This window comes from Procambarus clarkii, chromosome 66, assembly GCF_040958095.1.
Source record: "Procambarus clarkii isolate CNS0578487 chromosome 66, FALCON_Pclarkii_2.0, whole genome shotgun sequence".
In the NCBI taxonomy this organism is placed as follows: domain Eukaryota; kingdom Metazoa; phylum Arthropoda; class Malacostraca; order Decapoda; family Cambaridae; genus Procambarus; species Procambarus clarkii.
Window position 1 is genome coordinate 27,921,704 of NC_091215.1, and position 18,564 is coordinate 27,940,267.

The 18,564-nt window shown below is 40.5% G+C and overlaps 1 protein-coding gene and 1 long non-coding RNA gene across 3 annotated transcripts; one reads left to right on the forward strand and one right to left on the reverse strand.

Moving 5' to 3' along the window:
• Positions 1–4,207: 4,207 nt before the first annotated feature.
• LOC123769219 (uncharacterized) lies at positions 4,208–12,591 on the reverse strand. Its single transcript, XR_006774231.2, has 3 exons — positions 10,730–12,591; positions 10,222–10,369; positions 4,208–7,717 (listed from the first exon to the last, which is right to left on the reverse strand). It is a non-coding gene; the product is annotated as an uncharacterized lncRNA (long non-coding RNA).
• Positions 9,166–16,910, forward strand: LOC123769214 (innexin inx2). 2 transcript variants are annotated; one of them, XR_011223895.1, is made up of 8 exons: positions 9,166–9,455; positions 12,600–12,817; positions 12,966–13,099; positions 13,235–13,397; positions 13,694–13,855; positions 14,908–15,021; positions 15,484–15,972; positions 16,057–16,910. XR_011223895.1 is itself a non-coding variant. In XM_045760245.2 (7 exons), exons 1-7 carry the CDS (start codon positions 9,311–9,313, stop codon positions 15,682–15,684), a joined length of 1,137 nt encoding a protein of 378 aa, XP_045616201.1. In that variant the 5' UTR covers positions 9,166–9,310; the 3' UTR covers positions 15,685–16,007. The 2 variants fall into 2 exon arrangements, 1 of the variants encoding a protein (XP_045616201.1); XM_045760245.2 differs by lacking the exon at positions 16,057–16,910 and having other exon boundaries at positions 15,484–16,007.
• Positions 16,911–18,564: the final 1,654 nt, after the last annotated feature.

Here is an 18,564-nt window from a genome sequence, read left to right on the forward strand (position 1 = left end):
CTGACCTTCAACGCGGGTGTGGAGGAAGATGTTTATGATAGCGGTATACAGGTTGTTAAAGACTTGGTAATTATTTTAATGAACTCCCAGAGGCGGAGAATGTCACAAGATGAGTTGTCTTGTTTTTTAACTAATGCTTTTTTCGTTTAAAAGCTAAATTACAAGTATTTAGAATGGTAATATAACTTGAAACGACTGAATTATGGTTATTAAGTGATATAAATGATTCATTCCGCTAACACGGAAAGTAACCCATACATAACCCACGCTCGTTAAAATATGACATACTATAGATCACTACGGCTCACAAACAACCATGTTTTCTATGCGTGGGTTAGGTTAGGTTAGGTTCGGGCAATTTAGTACACCATTTTGGCGGCGTTGTGACAACTTGAGAGGACGGGCTGCCTCAAAAGTCATATCAACCACGATATAATCTCGAACACAAATTAATATTATTATATATTATGGTTTGTATGTGATTAGGCTCGGATTAGATGATTAGGTCAGGTTAGCAGGTATTTGCTTAATCACGTCAACTTCTCAAAGGATTTGTTTTCATGATTTATGCTGTACCATCTCAGATTCATGAGGCTGTTTCCACTAAACATAATAATAAAAGAAACTGCAGTAATCATACGAGGCAGCTTTTGTTTATAATCCATTCAGTCATTTTTATTTACGTTCACTCTGCCCATCAAAACTTTTCGCCACTATTCTGTGGATATTTTGCTTCTTCAACGAATGTCAATTTATGATTTAAGAACGCGAATGAAACATTTCGAAAAGTGCTCGTCATATACAGGATGAGAGTGAAGCATGTTTTCGAGAAAACTCCATTGTAATCAATTGTGTCGTGTGTAAATCACTTTCGAGAAATGCTCAAACACAATTGTGTAAAACACTTTTTTTGTTTAATTTACACTGAAGGCACACAAGCTGGCGACTTGTATGCACAAGCTTCCGTCGTGCATACAGGCTAAGAGATGTCTCTTCTCTCTGTCCCTGGTTGATCAGTCCAGCAACCAGGAGGCCTGGTCGACGACCGGGCCGCGGGGACACTAAGCCCCGGAAGCACCTCAAGGTAGCCTCAAGGTAGCTTCTCTCAACGCCTATCTAAACCTGCCATATTAGCCTTCCATGGAACACGATCCTCTAATCGCTTTACAACCATGTTCCCGAATTACTGGCATGTGAACAGGGACAAATAGTCTGAGATCAGTGCCTAACTGGCCCTCCCTCCTTGCCCATGGCTTAAACTCGGGCCGGTTTGGCTACACAGTCATTCATTTTACATGACGGTAGAGGAGAAAGCTACTTCACGGAATGGGGTTTGTGCCCCTTGTTTTGTGGCTGGGCTTCAGAAAGACAATGTTCTGATGTGAATTAGTTTCCAAGAGGGATGTAGTCGTCAGACCAGGACTAAGGGATGGATACACAAGTTAATTCCACGAATTAGAAACCTCTCTTATGAAGATATTTAAAGGAGTCATTTACACAGCAAGACGAAGAATTATGAGTTGTGAAGCCTTACCGCTTAAAATACATCATCTACTTAGTAATAACAAATTTTACAAGGAAATATTTCATTACATATACAGTAGTATAATTCTCATTAAACAAGTGTTCATAATTGATGTATATATGATTTATATTGAATTTTATTAAAGATAAAAAATAGTAATAACATGAAGACAAACTAATAATACACACATGTTAATAATATAAACATGTCAGTAGTACAAACAAGTTGTATGCAGCTTGTATACAACTTGTTACTTGTACAGCAAGTAACAAAACCGTACAGTTATACCACACTGCTGATATAAACTGGAAACAGCATATCGCATTGATTTCACATAAACTTATATTTTCCCACATCTAAATTCATTTCAAATTTTATATCCTGAATTTCCTTATAATAGTACCTATATTTTCTGACGGCGGGTATAGTGACAATAGCGACGGTGAGCTGCGGTGCTCTCGCCAGGGTTACAACTTCTAGGAAGGAAAGTTTGGAATTTCCGTCTTGCAACATTCCTGTGTGCGAGTGACTGGCGACTTCCGGCCCTGGAACACCTGAGATTGAAACAATTTCAAGTGTTGAGGCATGAGGCTTTTACCGGTTCCTAGTGAGAGACCTATGTTCCAGAATGAGAGCTGGCGTATATAGGTGAGAGTGTGAGTTTGTTTGTATTTGGTCTACCAGTCTGAGGCTAATTTAGGAATGTCCTGAAACATCTTGGGCACATGTGCCATATTAAATGCGCTTGTATGCAGTTCAGGACTACATATACTTGTTAGGCTAGTGTAAGAAAGCTTGCTGTAGCGTCAGTAATCTCACGTTCCTTAAAGCCTAACATTAAACCTATCTACAATTAATGTCGATCACGTCAACCTGACTGGAGATTAATCTTTGTATCGAGTTGTGTTGCAAGGTGTCATGTTGCTTCTTGAGTATTTGGATCATTAGTATATAAGGTCGTCTTCATAAAATACATGGTGTGTACACGGTAGCTACTGTGGTGGATTCACAAATGTGTTTGCGATATCGCAGGAATGTTTGCGCTGCATTCACATTGGTATTTTGTTTTTATGCATACCCTGAGTCTGGGACCTTAATGAAGGTGCGAGAGCGAGACACAAGGTCTGGAAACATGAGAAATGCCTGGGAGCCCGACTAGCCTTGGCAGCGGTGGTGGTACGTCCGGTGGGTTGACCTCTTGTGGTGAGCTGCGTACTCACCTAGTTGTGCTGGCGGGGGTTCTGAACTTCGGCTCTTTGGTCTCGCCTCTCAACCGTCACTCAACTAATGTGTATGTGTGTGTGTGTGTGTGTGTGAAGGCGTGCGATAGAGCAGAGTAGCGGTGAGGCAGCAATTGCAGTTGCATGAGGATAGTGTGGACTTACCAGCGGCCCTTCAAGGCCAGCTCCTCCAGTCATTGACTTCTCGCAAGGCGCCTGCAGCGGTCGAGTTGTCCTAGAGATTACTTTTGATATCGGCGCTTGACACCTGCTTGATACCTGCTGGATGGGGTTCTGGGAGTTCTTCTACTCCCCAAGTCCGGCCCGAGGCCAGGCATGACTTGTGAGAGTTTGGTTCAACAGGCTGTTGCTTGGAGCGGCCCGCAAGCCCACATATCCACCACAGCCCGGTTGGTCTGGCACTCCTTGAAGAAAACTATCTAGTTTTCTCTTGAAGTTGTGTTATAATTGTTTAAATATTAGTCCAGTAATCCCTAAATAATTAAATCAAAGTTCCTCTTTAATCTGAAAAAAACTAATCGAGCCAATATGTAAAATAATCAAAAGCTAAAAATGATTCCTTATATAATACGTTAGTCCTAGATTATGTTCACGATTAACATATTCTTGCTGGTTAGCCAGGAGGCTTTTGTAACGTTTAGTAACCCTCCACAGGTCGATAAGGCTTCACTTAAACACCAAACCAAGAATGATTTGAGCCAAAGAAATCCTAGCGTGTCCTGTTCTGTATATACGAATCCTAATTTTGTACGATTATAATTAGAAATAGTAGGGTGGGTCTGGCTAATCTGAAAGAGATACAGCTTGTTTAGCTTAGGACAAGTTAAATTTAGCAGAGCATCTCAGATTCATCAGATGAGTCGAATGATACAACATGCTTTACATAGCGGTCCCGGCCTGGGTCAGACTATGAGGCCAGACACACTCAATCTTATCACTACTGCACGATAAAAGTAACATCTTTTGAGATAATATCACTATCTCATACTTAACACTATATATTTATATATATTCCCCCCCCCCCTCCCCGCCAAGCCGTTGAGTAAAGGGGACATCGTATGTCTAGCAGGCTTCCAGTCCCCACCACTTGGAAACGAGGATCAATAACACGCTTACATTTACACCCTGGCCTCAGTAAGGAGTTGTTGTTTAAGATTCGCTACCTGGAACAAAAAGTTCCAAGTAGCACGGGCTATGGTGAGCCCGTAGTCAGTAAGGAGATACTTGAGCTGCTGCGGGTTGGCAACACACACACACACACACACACACACACACACACACACACACACACACACACACACACACACACACACACACACACACACACACACACTGTCCTCCACGTTACAAAACACTGGTGCCACATATGGTGACCTCGGGTGGTCGGGCCTCCCAAGTGCCTCACCAACACAACTGCTAGGTGAACAGATGCATCAGGATGAAAGAAACTCTGCCCATTTGAAACTCTGCTCAGAACTCCACTGAGTTCCGAAATTATGCTACGGTATATTGGCACTAATATCAATTATTATAGACAAAAAATGTGTTTTTAGATCACAACTATGAAAAAAAAGGAATATGGAGGTTTTACATAGCTAGGTTATCTTGAGGTTATCTTGAGATGATTTCGGGGCTTTAGTGTCCCCGCGGCCCGGTCCTCGACCAGGCCTCCACCCCCAGGAAGCAGCCCGTGACAGCTGACTAACACCCAGGTACCTATTTACTGCTAGGTAACAGGGGCATTCAGGGTGAAAGAAACTTTGCCCATTTGTTTCTGCCTCGTGCGGGAATCGAACCCGCGCCACAGAATTACGAGTCCTGCGCGCTATCCACCAGGCTACGAGGCCCCGTAGCTAGATGAGCTCATTAGATTATAATAAGAACGGTCTTGTTACTTGATGAATGTTAATGTAAGAACACAAGTCAGTGTTCCGTTATCATACGAGGCCAAACTACAGTAGCAAAAAGTCAAAACCAGATAGTAAGAATAATATTATGATTCAGAGTTCAGCTCATGTGTGGGTAAGATGCGCTCTGACATACAGATCATCAGTATTCAGCTCTTTACCGAGGTTTTCCTGGTGATTTTCAAGCAGATAAACGTTTTCAGTGTCACCATATGCCCGAGTCTTTACATACATTACTAGTACAAACCCGTCCTCCTAATAGAACGTTGTATTTTGACATATACTCTACCTAAGACCAAAAACTGCCATACTAGAAAATGGTAGTGGCTCGCGAAACTGACGTATTGTCCCGTTTTCTGTTTTGGGTAGGTTAGGATAAGGGCAATTTACTACGACAGTTTCTTGACGCTGGGAAATCTTAAGAGGGCGAGCTGATTAGTAAGAGATATTAGGTATAGAAGTGACTATATATCAGACTCTTCAATGTGTTATGGTGCCAGTGATAAAATGTTGATATTCTGACATTTGTACATACCATCTATCTCTCCCAGGTCCCCCGTCATATTGTATTCACTTCAGCTCTGACTGTGATCTTCACCAGAAAGATAGAGTATAATATTCTTAGTTAAGAACCAGGAGGCAGTATCACTGGGGGAGGTGAGTTGAGTACATCTGTGATGGAGACTGATGACTCCTCTGGGTGGAAAGTTTGTGAGGTGAGTGACTGACGTAAAATATAGTGGAACTGTAATTTGCTTCCTTGTGGGGATATATTTCACTGGATATATTATGCTAAATTAGTATATATATAAACCAGCTACAAAGTATTGAGGAAGATGGCTGATCTAATGCATGTATATCCCGAAAATTGAATATATTTCAATAAAATACCCTAGCGCTCTAATTTAAAAACAATTGTTGTGTAAACCGCGACAAGTGAGGTTGATTATCACACCAGCATCACACATGTCCCACTGCCCGAGTTGACCAATGAGGGAGAGAGCTAGGAGCTAGGACCTAGCAGCAGCAGCCCGCATGAACCACACTTGCCCAATAATACCAGCTGCTCCCCCACCCTCACTGATGACTTGACACTCTGGTAGCCTCTGCCACTGCGTAGTTGCTCTTTAACCCAGGCACTGTCCGTATACCAGATCCCTCGGTTTGTCTAGCTGTACAATAGGTACTGGGGAGTTAGGCAACTGTTGTAGGTTGCATCCTGAGGAACGCCAGTCCTTTAGCAAGGGAAACCTCGATATCCCTATAACCTGTGATATTCCTCGATATCACAGGTTACCTGTCGCTGACCACAGGAAACCAAATTGGGACATATTTATGTTAAAACCGTAGGTAAATACTACTTCAGCATTTGAGTTATTGACGAGAAAAACCAACGACCTATTAATATTACTGAAAATTTGGTACAGTATTAGGCTTGAGGTCCATCAGCCGCGAGACTTACTAAGGCCATATTTTAGTCCTGTTCAGAGTCCACGACTAAAGTATACTGTCAGTGTATATACACCCAGAACAGGGGTACAGGGCTTGGTGTATATAACAGTTACTGAAGTAATTGTTTCAGTCACTAAACAAATAACAGAAACAACTATATATTAGTTAAAACGAATGAGTGGAAATTGGGGCTACAATATGAGCATCATTCCCCACATAAACAATGCCACCTGCCAATCAGAATTATCGCAACATATAGTGCCAATATAGGTCTAATATGTGTAGTTTTGCACATCATACATTCTGCAGACCTTATGTGTCACATCTCTGCTGCACCAGGGTAAAAGGGCATCATGGGACTCAGCAAAAAGGCTTGCCATAATAGGATAATTATGAAATTTATTCCCCAGTACAGAAGAGTAGCGGCTGGAGTAGGGTGTTGCGTAAGGCGGTGTAGGGACTGAAGTAGGGTGATGCGTAAGGCAGTGTAGGGACTGAAGTAGGGTGTTGCGTAAGGCAGTGTAGCGGCTGAAGTAGGGTGTTGCGTAAGGCAGTGTAGGGACTGAAGTAGGGTGTTGCGACTACATAGTGATTGTAGTTGCGACTAGTGATTGTTATGGGAATGCGGGAGCAACACCAACCTGATACATGTGGATGGTGTTGCACAAGGGAGTGCCGTGGATGTTACAACAAGACGAGAAGGGACAGAGGAGCAACACCCGACACCCGCATGCAACATACCCTCAGCTCTGCCTCGCCTCCTCCCTTGCAATTTAGTTGTTTGAGCCCCTTAATGTGTGATTGCTTGATTTGTGCCGTCCTTTTCTGATGTAGCCTGTCCATGGTCGGGTCTTGTTAGGTTAATTGTCTCTGGGTGTGTAGGCTGCCAGCCGTCTGACGCTCATGTTCTCGCATCAGTCTTGGTGGGAATATCAGAGAAGTGGCCGAGAGGACATTGATAAATCGCAGCCATTCCTTTGTGTTGAACTAAACACCTATCAACTCCCTGAGTGCCATTAAGGCTACCACAACTGCTCACTGTCCAACCAATTTACTCTAATCCTTAACATGGTCCAGCACTAACTTAGAGTATATACAGGCAATGTATATAATCTCACTCTATATAAACAGAGAAGCAGAATACAGCCTAAGCAACCAGTCTTCTCAAACGTTCACGACGTCACTAAAATGATGTACTAAATTGGCCCAACCTAACCTACCCGAGGACCAACGAATAGAAAACGGCAAATCGACAAACCTCCTGGCCACAGCGGCGACAAATTACCGCTGCTCGAAACGCTTTGCGTAATAGTGGCTTTAGACATTGTATATACTAGCTCTAACTATAAAGCCATCAATGTATGTACTAGCTCTATCTATAAAGCCATCAATGTTTTGTATCTCACCTTGTATGTATATACTTTACCTGAATAAACATTTGATTTGATTTTATTTTAATTCCCGCCGGTGTCTCCCACGAGACTTAAACTGTAGAACTGTGGAGACAAGACAAGACTTGCGCAAGACGCATAAGCGGGCCGGTCCATCATGACAGCGCATCACCATTATGCGAAGGACAAGCTTGTGTAACCCTGTATGGAAACATTAATTGTATATACTTACACATTTACAACCAAAATGACGAGGCGAGATGCACATCCTTGATGTGAATCAGCCAGTTTGATCTCCACATACTGACCTTGATACTTAAGTGGAGGGAACTTCCAAATTTACAAGTCAACTGGTGTCAATGTCGTGCATGAAATCAAGTAGGTGCAAGTATCGTGTAGTTGGGAAGGAGGTATTAAATGATAAGTAATTCATGTAGCACTGATGGCGAGATCATTAGGCTATCATGTGAGAGCAAAGATTAATTGCACTAATGACGAGATCATTAGGCTATCATGTGAGAGCAAAGATTAATTACATGAACCTGTTGAGCAGGTGATTGACGATCGGTAATTATTGTGGTGTTTCTGAATGACGAAGGAATTGAACATTGGCGTAATTATTCTTGAATGATATTTAGTTAGGTCAGGAGTGTCACAACTTGGGTCAGAGGTCTCCCAACTTGGGTCAAAAGTGTCACCAATTGAGTCAAGGGCCATTTTGTTTGTCCAAAATAATACAAGAACGCGTCGATAAAAGCTAATATCAACCTCACTACAACAATTTATCATCCTAACACACATCAAATATTTCTGGCAGTCTGAAATCATAGTCATAGGTGAATCATACTCATGCTCATAGGTATGATTCATAGGTGAATCATACTCATGCTGAACGTGAGTATGATTCACACAAGACTGAGTAATGGTATGCTTGATTGTGATATCGTAACACCTTCTTAGTAATATTTTACAACAGAGCACATGTTATGTCTAACACCAGTGTTCCTATACTCATATGAGTTACAGCTTCCTAATCTCATTGATAAAAAATAATATCACCTGGCTGGATGAAAGGCAGATGGATATATTTCCAATGAAAAAGATTACATATAATGTCACTTCCTGTGACATCGTCAGGGGAAAAATGGTTATGTTAGAGAATGACTTTATCGTCTTAATCTTCCCCCTCCCCCCATTCTGCCCCTTAACCCCCCCTCCCCCACAAAGTGTGGAAATAATTTAAATTAACGGGTGAACAGCATGTCTAACTAAAGGAAATGACAGTCAGGTGGTTGTGCACTGTTACCCACACACTTTCCCCACACAATGCTAGTAAAAGCAAGTGGCTCAGCCACATTAAATGACAAATAAATGTTGAATACGGTAGGAAGTACGCCAGTGCTCGGAAATGCTTAACAATTGACGCAACATTTTCCAGGGATTGACAACGGAGCCCAAGGTATGCCTTCCTACCTTGGGAGTATATTGCCTATTTTCCTTCTTTATCGCTACTCTTCTTAGTTTCTGCCCAAACGTCAGTTTATACTGACTCCATTGGTAAGAATTTACAAGAAGCTCTTCGAAAAGATATCAGCGTTGTCAGATAAGAAATGTAGATTAGATATGTTATTTCCAGTGTGTAATTCAGGGCCGGCGATGAATCCTCAGTAACTCACCATAGCTCTTGGCCTTACCACCTCGCCCAGTGTCTTCAAATTTGTGTTCACTCTGACTCTAGCCTAAAGTGGCTGCAATTATTTGATTGTTTAATCGTGTTGTCAAAAGGAAGCAACAATGGTTTTCAAGGCAATTTCGACCATAAAAATAAAGGTCGAAGTGAAGCCCGTGGTGGATAACACTATTTTCCGCCTCCACTACCGATATACATACACAATATACATGGTATGCATGCTGCTATGTACGCTCTATGATGCTATAGGTGAGTCTTTAATGCACTTCTCCCATGAGGATTATAATGACTAGGCTATTATTTATGAGTAGCTATTGAATGGGCTTTTCACTAGGCACTAACAAGGTAAATTTTGCAACTTTATGTGGTTCTATAAATTTAATTTGGATATTACATATTAAACATTCTTACACCTCTGAACCTAGTCTGACCTAAGACCTAACATTTTATGGTATCATTTGGCCCGGGGATGGTTTTAGGATACAAAGCGGTTTATAATTGTAATTATTTTGTTGAGAAATATATCGTATTTAAGGTATTTAAGGTATTAAAGGAACTCCTCTTAGACAGCATCAGAGACTGTGTGCGCTCATGTCATTCCCAGACACATTTGTAAATGTTACCGTACTTTGTTATAAGTTTTTATTTTCTCAAATATAAACCAGTATTATATTATAGTTTTGTACATAACCAGGCCTAAGGGTAGTGTTTAGTTGTAAGTATAAGGAAAGGACTTCAGCCGTTAATGAACGACATACAAAGGATTATAATTTTCAAGTGACCCTTTAGCTGCTGGAATTGATTTATGTTATAATAATAATAATAATATATAATAATAATTTTTATTTAGGCAAAGGTACATACATAAAGAGATTTTACAAAGTTTGTTGGCTTTATAGATAGGAGCTAGTACATACAATGCCTAAAGCCACTATTACGCAAAGCGTTTCGGGCATGTTGAGTAAGTTTGGGCTGTTGGAATGTCCATTTGGTAGCCCACAGTGTTCACACTTACTTCTGCTTGGTCGTGTTCGTCTAAATCTGCCTGGGAGCACACAGAAGCATAGTCGCAGTCTCTGTTATCAGGCCTCCACCCTCCTTCTCCCCGGTGGTGTGTGTACTGAAGATGGGTCACCTGTTTGTTCCCTTGTGGCATCTCTGACCTAAGCAAATAATGGGGAATATGCTAAGGAGGGTTGTGTGTTCCCACAAGAAATTAATTTATAGAGCCATGTAGTTCGTCTCTGGCTCCAGGTGAATAGGTTCCCTAACAGTAAATAGGTACCTGGGAGTTAGTCAGCTGCTACGGGCTGCTTCCTGGGGGATGTGTAACAAAAAGGCCTGTCGAGGACCGGGCCGCGGGGACGCTAAGCCCCGAAATCCTCTCAAGATAAGTGTTATAGCCATGCATTCCCGTCTACAAGAGCTTTAGCACTTTTAAATCTACCTGGTGTCAGAGAACTAAGTTACGTATTACGGATTGTAGACAAGTGCGAAATATAAAATTGACTATGGTACCTTACCTGTTAAACTATCTCTAGTGGAAACCAATTTTGTTTGTCTTCAGCTAAAATATATGGTGATGAGTTCTTGTTTGAGTACAGAGCTTCAGTCCAACCGATTCAGGCTTCCTGATCCCTCAAGCAGTGGAGATCATGCTTCCTGTGGTTAGACTTGATGTGAACACTTGGCGGTGATGAGTGCTGTTGTTGTTAATTGAGGGGCGACGACGATCGTGGCGGTATTACGGGCTCACCATAGCCCATGCTACTTGGAACTTTTTGTTCCAAGGAGCGAATCTTCAACTACAACAACAACGATGGTGGTAGTGATGGTCAGCTGATCGCTTGTCCCAACATTTCAATTTTTACGTTTTCTATGTTTGGTTTAGCGGGGTGATTTGAATTGCTAAAATAGGTTGTTTGTGGCTAAATTTATTGGTAGACTGGAGAGGTTTAGTCAATGTTTTGATTGTTTGGTATTTTATATGTAGTGAGAGGTCTCCTTCCTCTAATATGTGTTGGATGTCGAAAGGCACTTTAAAAGTGATCACTTTTTTATTAAAAATTGATTTTGGTACTATGATACCTGAAACAGTTGAACAGGTTATTTTCCAGTGTCTCTAAAACTTTGCAATGTTTATTCATGTCTGCCTTGTATACTTCCACGTGGGAACTCTCCAAGTTCGTCTCGCCAAGTAGAGACAGATTAATTGTGCAGACGAGGAGTCACAATAACGTGGCTGAAATATGTTGACCAAACCACATACTAGAAAGTGAAGGGACGACGACGTTTCGGTCCGTCCTGGACCATTCTCAAGTCTATTGAGAATGGCTAAAGTCTTAAGTCGACAACGTAACGAAACGTCGTCGTCCCTTCACTTTTAAATGTGTGGTTTGGTCGACAGATTAAGTGTATTTCACTGACGGCCGCACCGCGCACTGCAAAACGACCCTTGACATATGCTACACCTCTATGTCGCAACAAATTTGTAATGGGGACAGTTGGAGACATGGGGGTCGACGCCTCCCATCCCAGCGTGGGACACATGACTAATGCTATCAGACCCAACGTGGGAAGCGCCGCCTGCAGCCCTGAAAATCAGATCAACGCTAAACTTGAGCAATAACAATTGTACGCAATTAAAATTGCTGATTGTTTTCAATTATTTGGTATAATATATTGAAATTAAAAGGAAATTTAATTGTTGATTTGCCTTAAACATGTAGCCTAACCTCCCCGGGTAAATGACGTTAATAATGTAACATTAATGCTGAAAACGTCGATCCAACTTTGATTAAATGTTACTCAAACATATTTTACCCGCTGGGATAATATTGTAACATAAAATTCGTTCCTGACAAATGCCAGAGTTCCTAAAAAATTTAGGAACAGTTTATTCAACCTATCTTCCTAAAATTATTGTACTTAAAACAACTATTTGGTCGAACGTACAAAATGTACTGTTGCAGCCAACAATGTTCACGTTTTATAGTATTAATTTTGTAAAGGGCGCCGAAAAAGGCCAAACCCAAACGTAAACATTCCTAGGCCTAGTATAGCATATATATATGTACTGTGTTAGGCCTAAAAATGAGCATATTAAGCCTAGGCTTCTTTAATTAAATATGAAGATAATCTCTTCAAAACATAAGAATGACTAACATAACTAGATTGCGAGCAGAAGAAATCTTCTACCATCTTTCTTCTGAAGAAATCTACATATTAATAAACATGAGAACATGTGAAGAAGGGAAACTGCAGAAGACCTACTGACTCATACGAGGCAGCTTCAGTTTATACCCACCCAAATTCATTCATATATGAATTGAAACTATCAAGTAATCTGTTGACACTTCGTGGAATTCCCAACTTATCGTTCTCCTTCCACAGGCGACAAAATTAACTGCATATCGGGAATCGACTCCGATGCCTTTAATGACGTGGTCAACAACTACTGCTTCATCATGGGTACCTTCACGGTGGACCGGCTCCACGGGGTCAAGATGGGGGTGGACGCCCCCCATCCGGGCGTGGGACCCCAGCAGTCAGAAGAACCAATCACCTTCCACACCTACTACCAGTGGGTCCCTTTTGTCCTCTTTGTCCAGGTAATTGTTCTTGTTTATGAGTATTGTTATCAATCATTAGTATGATACATATCGATTAAAATCTTATATATGCGCAGTGATTTAAATTTACGAGATGTATATTGACTTCATTTCCTTCATTTAAGGAGTATTCTTTGTTTACTTTCAGGGTGTAATGTTCTATGTTCCTCACTGGCTGTGGAAGAGCAGAGAAGGAGGACTCTTTAAACAAGTAATTCAAGATCTCTCTGTTCGTGATTATCTCGGCCACAACCTCGATAATTATTTCAACCGTGAAAAGGGGTAAGCAGTTCCTTGTGTCAAAAATATTTGTTGACATTTATCGTGTTGATCAAATCAATATATCAAGATATCTTATCTCACTTGTCTTATTATCATCATACAGTAATAAACATAAACCATATGATTTTTTGAAAGGTTCGAGGCACTGTCCAAATACATCAACCACCACATGGACAGTCACAAGAACTGGGCTTATTCCTTCTTCTTCTGCGAGTTCCTCAACCTGGCCGTAGTGATCTCCACTCTCTTCTTCACTGACTGGTTTCTTGGTGACGAGTTCCTTACATACGGCGTCAAAGTAAGCCCATCTACACATTATTACAATCGTCTCAAATTTAATTTCCATATAATGTAACATTTCAGAACAATAATGTTAAAAATTTGTCTTTAAAAGTTATATATATCTTCATCTAATAATGTTTGAGGCAAAACCAAAACTATTAACATCAGATGAGGTTATTATATATATGGTGGGGTAGAAATAGCCTAAACTATTCTATCCCTTTGAGATGTATTTTTTTCTTGTCTCAATAAACATACTTGATCTTGAATTACATATATCTGAATGATAATAAATATTATGGCCATACGCAGGTATTTGGGATGATTGGGATGGACCCGGAGAACCGGACGGACCCGATGTCTTACGTCTTCCCCAGGATGGCTAAATGCACCTTCAGGAGCTTCGGAGCTTCAGGAACTATCCAGATCCGAGACGTCATGTGTCTCATCGCTACTAACATCATCAACGAGAAGGTCAGTCACCACTCTTACATTTCTGATAACAATATTTTTTTGGCATATTTCAGTCAAATGTAAAATTGCCACGAAAGGCAAAGGGTGCATTTTTTTTTCCACCAAATGGTTGTGGAATGCGCCTTGTGTATCGATAATCTGTGAACCCGTTCGCTACTCGCGAACCTTATTATTGATATTTGTTAAGTTTGATACAGAGTGATTGAGGGGAAGGTGCTGGGGGAGCGGGGGGGGGGGTGAACCTGGTTGATACCTGGTTGATAGGGTTCTGGGAGTTCTTCTACTCCCCCAAGCCCGGCCCGAGGCCAGACTTGACTTGTGAGAGTTTGGTTCAACAGGCTGTTGCTTGGAGCGGCCCGCAGGCCCACATACCCACCACAACCCGGTTGGTCCGGCACTCCTTGAAGGAAACAATCTAGTTTCCTCTTGAAGATGAACGACCATGACACTAGAGAATTTAGCGGGTATATTTAAATATTAATATTGTAAAGGTCATTAAAGTCTGTATGCAGACGATGAGTCACAATAACATTTAAGTCTGTAATTTTATAGCTTTGAACCTTTTAAACCACTAGAATTTAAAGTTGGTATACAATACTTTGAAATTAACATATTAAGGAGTATTTTCTCGAATATAAGACCGATAATCAAACATGATAAAAGAACTTTGTAATTGAGGAGACAGAGATCTTGATACATAGTATCAAAGTTTGGCCACTCAGATTAGAGAGGCATGTAATCTCAATTGTTGTTGACTGAGTGGCTGTAATATTGCCCTGGGGTGGCAACAGGGGTACAGTATTGCTATAGCTGACAACTCCACTGTTCGTGTTACTGCTGGGGCTTGTACTGACATCGTTATCATCACCTTTACTGCTCCTGGTGGAACCACACCTGCTATTTTCTGTAACCAATGTCACACCTGCTGCTACCATCATCGTCACATTGCAATTCTCATCACTTAACTCGCAGCACACAAATCGTAATGACTATTATTCCCTGGATCTTGCATCTGAGAGCAAGCTGACCAAGGTATCTCTCTCCTGATGCAGATCTACGTCTTCCTGTGGGTGTGGCTGGTGCTGCTGACCACCGCCACCTCCATGTACCTGGTGTTCCGCCTCCTCACACTCCTCGTACCCGCCTTCAGACGGTTCCTCCTGCAGGTAGACTCACCTACTTTGTTTAACTCCTTCAACAAATGATTTCCTTGTTTTTGGTAATGATATACAACGTCTTCGTGAAACATCAAGGGACCTCGAATCTTCAAATGTCGAAGATACTAAACGTGGTTAAATACTTTTGATTTTATATTATATACAAAGGGAAGAGATGTGATTAAAATATAAATGCTACTTCGAGCCATTTTGTGATCAGATCAGAACAGAGGCTTCCTGATGGTGACCATCAGGAAGCCATCCTGATGGCATAAGAGTGACACGATCTTCTCTTCCAACACAACCTTTAACAAAAATTAACTCTATATTATGAATTACATTACTGAAAAAATTAACCTTCAATTCACTTACATTTGCTTCAAGTTTAATATTACTAAAACGCAACTTGCATACTTTTAATGTGATCTGAACTTGTCTTATGTAAATTTGATAAAGTCACTTGAATTTCAGTTGTTGGTAAAGCCTCAAATGCAAGCTGATGTGGCGACGGTGATGCAGCAGACCTCCCTCAGTGACTGGTTCCTCATATACAACCTGGGCAGGAATATGGAGACGAATGTCTTCAGCGAGTTCATCCACTACTTCGCAGGAGATCTCTCGAACTCCACCGACACCCTACCCATGGACGAGGACAAGATAATGCCATTATGAGGCGTGGGAGGTGCTGGGGATACACTGAGTTGAAGACTGCTGTAAAGGGGTTTCCAATCTTGGGGTGCCAGCCTTAAGGTACTAATCGTGAGACATCATCCTTGAGGTACCAATCTTAAGGTAACAGTTGTGAGGGGCCAGTTTTTAGGTACCAATCATAAGGAACTAATCGAGATACCAATCTTAAAGTACGAACTCTTGAGGTACCAGTCGTGAGGAGCGAGTTATAAGACACAAATCTTGATTCATCAATCGTGAGGTACCAGTCGTTAAAATATTAATCATGAGGTACCAATAGTAAGGCACCAACCTTGAGGTACCAATAGTAAGGCACCAACCTTGAGGTGCCAATAGTAAGGCACCAACCTTGAGGTACCAATAGTAAGGCACCAACCTTGAGGTACCAATCATGAAGTAGCCATGGGTGCCAGTGTTCAATATGGCCACGAAGCTAATAGAATCATCCTTGGAAATTACAACAAAATATTAAAAACTAAACAAAAACATGTACCCAAAAAACTGGATGTGAAGAAATATTTACAAGTGGTGTAGAGGACGACGCTCGAGGGATAAATGTCCCTCTTGTGATGAACCACGACATATAACTAAGAAGCAACACCAAACTAAGCTTCATCTATGAACCAAGAAAGTTGTAGACAACATAGAGATGAGACAAACTAACTGACAAGGGAATATCGAATGATAAAGATATAGATGAAGAAATTGGTAGATTTCAACTAGATAAAAAAAATAAATTGGATGAAATTATAATGAGGCCAAAATTGTCCTGGATATAAACTGATGAGAACCCAGCATCTGTTCAGTGTAGGACCTGGATGTTCAGTACAAGGTCTTCAGTATGTTCAGTGTAGAACCTCGACGTTCAGAACAGGGTTTTGAGTATGTTCAATGCAGGACCTCGACGTTCAGTACAGGGTTGTGAGTTTGTTCAGTGTAGGACCTCGACTTTGTTCAATACGTAGATTATAGATAAACTTACTGTTAAAGCCTTATGTTCAGGTCGTGTAATTAGGGTCAATCTTGGATGTCTAGGGTTAGTTTCGGTCAGGCTAGTTAGTTTCGATCAGGATAGTTAGATTAGGTTAGGTTAGGTTATCTAGGGTTAGTTTCAGTTAGGTATAACATTGGAAGCAATGTAGCAGTCATTGAATTATTCACAGATGTCAAAATGTTAATGTTAATGAATAAATTCTATGCAGAACTCATTGGGTTGAAGAATTTTTAATCAATGCATATTTGAAGCTTTTTTCTTTGCTGTTTTCTTGTGTTGAGCCCGTGTCCGCTAGTGTCATAATAGTGACACATGACACACTTTTCGTAGGGAGACACATGACACACACTTCTCGTAGGATAACATGGCACTATAGTCGTAGAGTGACATGCTAACTAATTGTCTATAGGTGACATGTAACACTTCTTATCGTGTGCAGTGACACATGCTGTAAGTTGTCGCAGGGTGACAACTCCAACTTGTCTTTGAATGACACATGACACTTAGCATGTGAGATGAAGTGACACATGGTGCTAACTGGCCTCAGGGCGACACACGACCCTATCATGTCGTGGGATGACATGTTACCAGAATCTATGTAATATTAGCAGTAATATTAAGTGATAATTTCATATGACATTATTTGAGTGATGGCGGTGGAAGGACACACACAAGTGTCTGAGGAAATATGTAAACATTATAAATCTCAACGTTATGTCTTAACTTCTTTTTGCCTTTTTCATTAAAAAGAAAATTCAAGATATATTAAAAAACACTATGATCACTCACAACTTCATAACTTAATGTAGAAATAAATAAATAAATAAATATATATATATATATATATATATATATATATATATATATATATATATATATATATATATATATATATATATATATATATATATATATATATATATATATATATATATATATTGTATACACACTTATATATATATAGGTCTGTAATGTCTATGGAAGATTTATCACGAATTTGCATAATAATTTAACATTTCATGTAAATATATAAAAAGTATGTGATTTTTTTTACAAAAGAAAATATTTTCATATAAGAAAAATCCACATAAATATGCAGAGATAGGTGTAGGCTGCTTATAATCAACAATGATGATATTGCACGCAAAGATATTTATGTGACATGTGTAGAGGGTGTAATAGGGAGAGGATAAGTGGCATTGTATCCAATTAGTGGCGCTGCAGCCAGTAACAAAACTATTGTATACACTCAGAAATCACAATTAGCGTGATATATCAAATGAACAAATCCACAAGAGCCTTGATGCGTAGGTTCGAACCCTCATCACGGCCCTTGTGGATTTGTTCAAAACGATTGTGTTCAGTTATGTATGGCTAATAAAATGTTCTTTAGCAAATGATGGCGTCTGAAACTCCCCAAAATGTATTATTATAACTCGCGACTGGAAGAAACGCGCGGTTCTTCGACCAGGTTATATTTACCTGGGTTTATCTGTGTTTATCCTATGTTAGGTAATTTTTTTTTATTATTTGATATGGAAAGGCCGGATCGTTCTTAATACAAAATTACGAATGCCACGCTAGAAGGATGTTACGGCTTGAGACTGTGATGTAGCTTCAGGAGTCAACAGCTTGTCATCTGGAGACCAGACATAAGCAAGCTGCTTTCTGCTCGGCTTGTAACAGGGCAATAATTGGTGGAAAACTTCAAAATACCTAAAACGTCTTCAAGCAATCCCCCCAAGTAATAAAACTTAGTAGTGCTGCACAATCACCTTTTGCTCACATCAGATAGAATTCACACTAACCACGGTGACCTTAAGAAAGGCCACGATGTAATGACCTCTCATTACCTGCAGGTCACCACA